The sequence below is a fragment of the Nelumbo lutea genome, chromosome 5 (assembly GCF_056320005.1).
Source record: "Nelumbo lutea isolate HS-2025 chromosome 5, American lotus-T2T, whole genome shotgun sequence".
NCBI classification, from domain to species: Eukaryota; Viridiplantae; Streptophyta; class Magnoliopsida; order Proteales; family Nelumbonaceae; genus Nelumbo; species Nelumbo lutea.
In genome coordinates, this window is record NC_142688.1 from 31,453,944 (window position 1) to 31,463,133 (window position 9,190).

General features: G+C 42.9%; 1 protein-coding gene across 1 annotated transcript; it reads left to right on the forward strand.

Moving 5' to 3' along the window:
* The first annotated feature begins 6,884 nt into the window (after nucleotides 1-6,884).
* LOC148851453 (peroxidase 3-like) lies at nucleotides 6,885-8,904 on the forward strand. The gene is made up of 4 exons (XM_088946968.1): nucleotides 6,885-7,192; nucleotides 7,305-7,496; nucleotides 7,626-7,791; nucleotides 8,334-8,904. Exons 1-4 carry the CDS (start codon nucleotides 6,980-6,982, stop codon nucleotides 8,738-8,740), a joined length of 978 nt encoding a protein of 325 aa, XP_088803094.1. The 5' UTR covers nucleotides 6,885-6,979; the 3' UTR covers nucleotides 8,741-8,904.
* The last annotated feature ends 286 nt before the right edge of the window (nucleotides 8,905-9,190 follow it).

Consider the following 9,190-nt stretch of genomic DNA (forward strand, 5'->3'; position numbering starts at 1 on the left):
CATGAACCCGATTTAATGCATTTAAACCCAAACCGGATTTCATTAATTACTGATGATTATTAGGTCGATCCGGTTTAAATCTTTTATATATTTAAGTTGATTCATTTTGCATGAACCCGATTTAATGCATTTAAACCCAAACCGGATTTCATTAATTACTGATAATTAAATTCGAAGCTAATAATAACTATTTAATATTCATATTAATTAAATTCAGAACTCGGTGTGTGGCTTTGTCTTTCTACCTTGGCTTCGTCCAGTTGGCAGGACTATCTGATTGTATCCTCGGTTCAGAACACCTCGGATCAAACATCATCAAATTGGCATCGTCTATGGGAAACGAACAAAAAGTTATTTCCCAAACCCCTCTTCGTGCACTAAATGCAACCATGCCAAAAAACACATCTGACCGCTCTGAAGCCTATTCCCCATCTCGAGGATCCCAATCACTGTGCAACTCCCCGCCTTGGGAGCCCTATCATCATGCAGCAACCGACCCCACGCAATTCCAAGCCATGCAACAAAAGGATGACCATATCCTAGCCATGATGGAGACGCTGGGGCAAATGGCACATGCCCCCAAGGTACTCGCCCTACCACATAGGCACCTACTATAGTTGATCCTCACACTGAGAACCCCAAAAGGCGCCACATGGACAGGCACAAGGCCCAATCCGACCGCGAACGACCGTAGCTATCTAGAAGAACTGACTCCCCACCCAACCTCGCACACATGATGCCCGCAATAGATCCCATCACTCCACTCGAGTGCCTGTTAAAGAATGATTCGGCCAACATTTACAGCATCCACCGATCTCGATAACCAAATCCAACTTGGTCCAAGACTGGCCTGCAATTCCAAAAGGGGAAAAGTCTGTAAATGTGGTCCCAACCGACAGAGACGCCAAAATCAGAGAACTAAGAGAGCAGTTGGCCAAACTGGAATGCAGCCAAGTAGATAGAAACGTAGCTCCTTCAATGGCCTAGCCTTTAGAGCAGCACTACAGCCAGCCTGCAAAGGAACCCGTCTTCGTCCAGGAGATTGTAGATGAGCTTCCCCCATCCAGCCAGTGACCCCCTCAGTTTGAAAAGTACGATGGAGCCTCGGACCCCAATAATCGCATTGAAGGGTTCAAGGTGATAATGATGTTGCACGACTCCTTCAAGGGTATCATGTGCAAGGCCTTCGTCACAACCCTCTACGGAGTTGCCAGGACCTGGTACGCCTCTCTTCCACCACAGTCCATTTCCTCCTAGGAGTAGTTGGAGACAGTTTCTAGTGTAATTCACTGCCAATCAAAGGCAATAGAAGACCTCGACTAGCCTCATACAAGTGTGTTAAAGGAAAGGAGAGACCCTGAGGGAATACTTGGCAAGGTTCAACACCAAAGTCCTCTAAGTTAGAACTCTAAACTGGTCGGTGGCCAAGACCGCCATCATGAGCGGGCTATACTCTTCAATGTTTAGCTTCTCTTTGCAAAAGAACCCTCCACCCAACCTGACCGTGCTCATGAACCAAGTGAAGAAGTATATGAATACTGAAGAGGCCCAAGCACTATGCAAGAAGGGGGAAGACCAGCACGACCAGAAGCGCAGAGACCATGATGACCAAAGACCAGACCAAGATGACAAGAATCAAGATCGCCAACCTGACCACAGACCAAGAACCTTACCGTTGGCGTATCACAACTTCACTCCACTCAATGCTCCACAGGCCAAGATATTGATGCAAATCCACTACTGCAACTTCATCAAGTGGCCCGAGAAGATGCAAACCCAAGGCAACAAGAAAAATCAAGACAAGTATTTCACCGAGACCACAACCACAGGACTAAAAGTTGCCATGACCTCTACCATTACTTGGAAGACCTCATCTGATACAGATACCTTCATGGCTTCATCGACATCAAAGAGTATAAACCCAAAGAAGAGTCATACCTCACTGATGAGCCCCCAGCTCGAACTCCACCCTTCAAGGTCACCGCCGTCATCTCAGGCGAGAAGGCCATTAGAGAGGAGAATAACTAAGCACATAAGACCCAAACTAAAGAGCTAGAGTTCTAGAAATTTAAATGTAGTGACGACAATCGATGCCAAACACTAACGGCAACCAGATTGTACAAATTCAATGAATAAAGAATTTTCCTTTAAGCACAAATGACCAAATGCCTGCACATTATCCAACCAAACTTTGATGACCGAGCTCTACGTTGACCAATGGTCACAACACGATGGCAACCTCATCAGGGACCCGATTGACCTATAACGGTCAAGGCCTAAAAACCATCACGAAACCTGACCAACCACTGACAATCGAGGCCAGGACAAGCCATCGACGAGTATCGCAAAAATGATGTCTCCGCCATAGAATGGAAAGAGGACAACCATCAAACTCCATGCATCCTCCCAACTTGCAGTCAAAGCATAGCTAACCGAGACCACAACTAGCCTAGTCAAAGAGCATGAAGCCTTCTAAGCCCAGGTTCCCCCAAACTCCCCGGCAATGTTGAGAGATTGGAAGCACCTTGGCTAATTGAAGACCGAGGCCATTATGCCAAAGACCTAACCCAGCATAAGACTGAGGCCACAAAGCCAAAGACCCCGATCAAAAAGCATTAAGCCAAAGACCTCGTCCAATGCAAGACTGAGGCCAATAAAAGACCAAGGCCACAAAGTCGAAGACCTTGGACAGCAAGCATCAAGAAAAAGGCCTCGACCAATGTAAGACCAAGGTCACGATCGACAAGCATTAAGCCAAGGACCTTGGCTAGCGTAAAACCGAGGCCACAAAGCTAAAGACCTCGACCAACGAACATTAAGCCAAAGACCTCGGCCATCATAAGACCAAGCACCACCGGACCTTGAAGTATGATAACTTGAAAAGAGGGGGGAGTAGATAGTGCACAACAAGAAATTTGCTCGGCAAAAAAAGTCTTCATTAACAAAATGGCAATACAATCACAAACTTGGCATACTGAGTTGCATACAACAACTAAAAAAAAAACAAAAAGGGGAAACGTCACTCCAGTCCAAACGTGATATCCATGGGAATCATCTCCTCGGGAGTCGTCGCGCTGTCGTTGAAGGCGGGCTACTCAATCGATGACTCCTCAGCATTGAAAGGATTATACTACTCCACTGTCGCTGCAGTCTCAGGTTGCTCACACATCACTCTCCTCTGGCAGCAAGCAAAACTAATCTGCTAGGAATCCATAGCAAAGCCATCGAGGGTGATTTGGAACTCCTTGGACTCCTTGTACCTCCACATCGCTTCTTCCTCGACACGAAGCAACTTCGCCTCCACCTCCTCGGCCACCTTCTGTGCCTTGTCGTGACTATCCTTGAGCTCACGTGACTATCCTCCACTCCGTGACTATCCTTGTCATGACTATCCTTAAGTTAATGGACTTAGCAAAGTGCACTAAAGAACAGAAAAGGTAGTACATAGAACCTCACCGCAATAGACTCTTTGATGGCCGCACTTTATAGCACCTCGTTCGTATAGTCGCTGGTCTCCCTCTAGATGTCGGGCAACAAAATACCCCAAGCCAACTGCTCAGGCAAACCCTCAATTTTCAAAATGTCCTCGAACCAAACACTCCAACTCAACTTGTACACTTTAGCCCCCTACTCCACCAAACCTAAAGGTGGGACCTCAAGACTTTCCCACGACGCAAACCACGGCAGAGATGACGTCCACCACGTATCCCTTAGCTGGCCTCTGCCTCTTGTGCGACTAAAAGTTCACAACCTATGGGGGGCATTGCTACCGAGATGCCCCAACCTGGGCCGCCACCCTCCTCTACGCAACAGCCTGCATGCACTTAGTTTTCTCCTCCTCATCAACGGTTGCCATATCTGCCAGAGAGAACAAATTTGTCAAAGCCGAAGAAATGAAACAAGAAAGACGCTTAAAAAAGCAAGGACAGACCAGTCGGGGATTTCATCAGCCCAGCATAGATCAACATGGAGAACAATGTGTACTCCTACACATCTACCCTCTCTATCCGCCTGATGGCCACTAAGTTCTCCCTATCCTAAACAACTCAACCTCGGTTGGCGCCTTCCCCATGGTCCTCGGAATTGACAACTCAGTGGGGACGGCCAACCCCTTAGGCAGTGCACGAAGAAGAACCCCTCCTTCTAGTGTTTCACCGAAGAGGAGACTCCGACGAGCATCTTATTGTGCTGCCGAGTGAAGAAGTAATAATAACCCTATTGGTGCTTCTTCAGGTGTAAGAAGCATGTGAATGTGAACATCAGTAGAGTGATGTCCACATTGTGAGAAGTAGCAAAAGAGGCTAACCAAGTATTTGAAGGAATTGGGCATCAGCTGGGTCGGTTGGACGCATTACCACCTTTGCTTTGTGGCGATACCCTCACTTAGAGGAAACCTCAGCTTGTCTATCAAGTTGTGCTCGTAGATACAAAGCTCCCCCGGCCGAGCCAAGGTAGCCCCCTCAGCAATGTCGGGGCACCTCAACTTGGACTCATCGGGAATGCAATAAAGGGTCCTAATTCGGGCTAGGTCTCTAGGTGTTAACCCATAGGGTGAAGATGCAAAGCGGTTGTTGAACCGTACAGGGGCGCCAAGCCCCTCTTATAACACAATATCCACTTCAGCCTCGTTGGTTTCCCCGACCTCAGCCTCCCAAAAGACCACGACCTCCTACACTGCAACACCCTTACCCTCAGGCCCGACCCAGCCACAAGCGCAGTGGCCTCGGGGTGAGACCCTAGATTAGACTCACTACCCAATGCACAAGAGCTAGACGAAGAGGAAGAACAAGACGAGAAGGAAGATGAAGACATCTTACCGAAGTTACACTACTAGACACCTAAAGCACCTGCCAAGGACTAACTCTCACCGAGCTCCTATGATTGCTCACTCAAAAATGGCGAAGTAAAATGACTTGCCACCTCCCCTTTTATAGGGTGACCAACGATGCTAATTCAATGCTGCACTTTGCACCCATGTGACTAGTCGGTCCGCCTAGCGAACCGGTCTTATCCTAGGCTAGACAACTCGAAGAAATTACATTTCCTCAATTGAGGACCGCAGAGTTCTTCCACGCCTAGTCGCAACTGAGCACTACACTCATTGACTTCAAAACTGGAGAGTGGTGTTCTTGTGATGGTTGAGCTAGCCAAGGATGCCACATGTCTATCTCTGTAGCTGCCCCCCTCTTAGGCCACATCAACGCCACACATAACAAAAGAGCACGACTATGAAGGAATGTCCCGCATGGACAAGGAAGCAAACTTCGTCGAGGAGGAGGAAACCTCCCGATGACCTCGGCGAACACTCACATCTCAATAACCCTGGAAGCCCTATCCATTTAGGACACAGACACCCAACTATAAGTAGATATTCCCTGCTCGAGGTAAATGACCTTTTGGAACTACACTCTTTGAATATCTCTTTGCATTATCTCTTCGACTCGGACCAACGCTATTTCAACCTGTTCGTTCCGGCCTCATCCTTCCTTATCTTACTGACTTAAGCATTAAAGTATCTACCTGGGGAACAACTCCTTGAGCCTTTGACCTTTCTCCTGTTTGCAAATTTCGATGCACCGCTTCATCCTTCCACCAAAGCCTTGTCCAATTGACAAGACTATCTAAATATGTTCTATATTCGGAACACCTCGAATTGGACAACATGATACCATTGTATGACAATTCTTCTTCGTTAACTACTTTGATTTTATTATTTTTTATACAGTTGTCATTAAATTTTTACGTTTATTAGAATTTTTTTATTATTTATAAAATTATTAATTGTCTAATGAAGATTATAAAATCATATAACAAAAATTATCAAATAATTTCAAAATTGAAAACTTAATAAATTCAAAAAAAATATTTTCAATAAATATAGAGAGACCTGATCGACGGAAAATTTTAATTGAAAGTGTAGGGGATGTAGATTTTAGCTTATTATTAGAGAGAGGAAAATGTATAATTGTATAGTGAACTAGTGAACACTGAAAATGAAAATTCCATTCACGAGAGTCGCCAGCATTAATTGATACAAAGTCGAAGTCGGAGGAGCATGTGTGAAACTGAATTATATAATATTATTATCATCTCTGGCTTTAAAAAAAAAAGTAAAAAAACACAAGTATTATATATTATTTAAAACGTGTTAAAATGGGTCCACACGATGAAAAACCCTTTTTTAATGAAAGGGGGAATTAAAAATTTGATGCCCGTTGTCATCCACGAGCAAACCACGCGCCGCCCATTATAAAATTGCAATCGGCATATCTTCTTTTCTTTCTTTTTCCTATTTTTTTCGGTAAAAGCAATTGGCGTACATCCATTCATCGAATCACAGTTATTTTATGTAAATTATCATTCAGGATTCCTTCTTTATTCATTAACAATGACTTGTAAAGGAAGTCCCAGCTTGACTTTTCTTCTATTTTTTTGTATCCAAAATAAGTTGCAGGGAACAATTGGGTACATATATCCGTTGTAAGAGAACAACTGTGTAAGAATTGAAGAAAACTTGTGCCAATAGTAAGTGGGGTTTAGATGTTTAATCGATTCTGATCAGGTGGAACAGAGCAAGCACTGAAATGAGGACATACCCCCACTGAATTATTTCCATTCAGTTGGAAATATTAGAATGAGATATGTTAATTAATTGGTGCAAGTTGTCACAGTTATTACGGAGAAGATGAATGAATTGACACAAGAAAACATTAAAAAAAAGAGAGAGAGAAGAAATATCTATAATGACCATAATCTGAAGACAACTTTACGTTATTTGACTCTGTAAGATGTTTCAAGTCACAATTTCTGGTTCCTTTGAAAATTTGGACGGTGCATAACACCATTAGAGTCCTATATAAGGAAGCACCGGTCGGCCTTGAGATATCCATATTTCCTTGCTCGAGACAGAGAGAGAGAGAGAGAGAGAGAGAGAGAGAGAAGGAGAAGAATCTGATCTGTTCTGATTCCTGAGTTGAAGATGAGGACTAACAGTCTTCTCTTATTAGTTTGTATGCTAGCTTTATGTGCTTTTGGTATCTGTGAAGGAGGTCCGCTGAGAAAAAAATTCTACAAAAGTAGCTGCCCCAACGCCGAGGAGATAATTAAGACCGTCGTCTGGAAACGAGTCGCTCAGGATTCAGGGTTGCCTGCTGCACTCGTGAGGATGCATTTCCACGATTGCTTTGTTAGGGTAATATATAGTAGTTACTTTTTTGCTATTAGCTCATATTAATTCACCATCTTCTGCTTTTGCCAATGCAATATAAATATGTTAATAATTAAATAAACCATGTTTGTTTCAGGGCTGTGATGGCTCAGTGCTATTGAACTCTACCAAGGATAACACGGCGGAGAAGGATGCACCTCCAAACTTGACCTTGACTGGTTTCGATGTTATTGATGAGGTGAAAACTGAAGTAGAGAAAGCTTGCCCAGGAGTTGTTTCTTGCGCTGACATCGTTGCTCTGTCTGCCAGGGACTCTGTTGCCTTCCAAGTAAGTTTTTCAATTAATGTAATGGACTCAAATTGTGCGTGTCTGTGCTTGTGCTTGACATCTGAATCAATGGATGATTTATTATTGTACTTTCTCTTCTTACGTACATATATACATTCATTTTTGCAGTTCAAGAAGCCACTGTGGGACGTGCTTACTGGTCGGAGAGACGGCACTGTGTCACGGGCCTCCGAGGCGGTTGCCAACCTCCCTCAACCCACCTTCGACTTCAACACTCTCAAGCAAAACTTTGCTAGGCAAGGACTCAACGTTCACGACCTTGTGGTGTTATCAGGTAAGATTTTCAGATTTTCTTCAATGTTATTAGGGAGGTGTTTGGCAAGTCTTTCTGTGTCGTCGTCTTCTGGGTCTCAACAAGTTCTTAAAAGTAAAAATCGATCTTTTTTGAGTAAAGATGAGAAGACGTGTATACAGAATCACCCGAAAAGACCAAAAATACCAAATTCCGGAAAGATTAAAATGAAGTTTTTTAGTCTTTTTGCATGATAGATTGCTTCTAAATACGTTTTTAAAAGCCCATTAGATCAAGTGGCTTATCATCTTTATCTAAGATAAAGACAATAATTAAAAAGCTTAATATGTCATTTGGCCATTTGGACTGCTAGAAGATCTTTCTAAAATAACTTATCAGAGGATTAAAAATCTTTAAATATATTTTTTAAAACATTAACAAATAAAAAATAAGTAAATCATGTAACATCTTTCAAATAACCTAACAACATTTTTATCAGATGTCAAAATAACCTGTGTTCATCAAAATATGCTTAATTATGGGATAAAAATTAAGAGGGTTGGTAATGTAATCGTAAATTGTAGGGGCGCACACAATTGGACAGGCACACTGCAATGCCTTCAACAATAGACTGTACAACTTCACAGGGAAGGGAGATGCAGATCCATCTTTGGACCCCACCTACGCGGCTGTCCTGAGAACTCAATGCAAGAGCCTTTCAGACAACACAGCTCAAGTATTCATGGATCCCAACAGCGGTACCTCATTTGACAGCCACTACTACGCTGCCGTGAAGCAACACAAAGGTCTCTTCCAATCTGATGCTGCACTTCTCACCAACAAGATCACTAGCAATATTGTCACCGAGCTGCTCAACCAAAATGCTTTCTTCACCGAGTTCGCCCAGTCCATCCAAAAGATGGGTGCTATTGGAGTCCTTACTGGCAACTCTGGACAGATCAGAAAGATCTGTTCTGTTGTGAACCCTTGAGCTCTGTACCCTTTTACGATTATTTATGATCGATCTCCAGTTTCAACTTAATTTGTAGTTTGCACCATGAGATGAGATGATAAAAGTTATTTGGATTTTCTTTTTCGTGAAAATAAATGTATGTCTATTCTATCAATTGAAGAAATTAGTTGGGTTTTGTAACTTATCTCTTTCCATTGAACATAAATTTATCTGATTTGAGGAATCAATCGAGTATTTTCTTTGTTATGTAATTCATTGTTTGATTATTTTTAAACTTAAAATATACTCATAAAAGGACTTGTTTATTTTTTAACTAAAAATGCCATATAAAAAGGACCTATATTTTACTTTATACTCACATTTAAAGGTTGGAAGCTGAAATTCCTTGCATAGATCATACCAGTGTTTTAAAAACCGATCCAAAGGTTAAATTGATTTTATCTTCAAGTCACGAATCATCGGTTCGAC

Excerpts from the sequence above, each read along its gene's own strand:
- LOC148851453 (XM_088946968.1), top strand. The coding sequence starts at position 6,980 with ATGAGGACTAACAGTCTTCTCTTATTAGTTTGTATGCTAGCTTTATGT. Across the intron at positions 7,193-7,304 it reads TCCACGATTGCTTTGTTAGG|GGCTGTGATGGCTCAGTGCT; the intron begins GTAATATATAGT and ends TGTTTGTTTCAG. Across the intron at positions 7,792-8,333 it reads CGACCTTGTGGTGTTATCAG|GGGCGCACACAATTGGACAG; the intron begins GTAAGATTTTCA and ends CGTAAATTGTAG.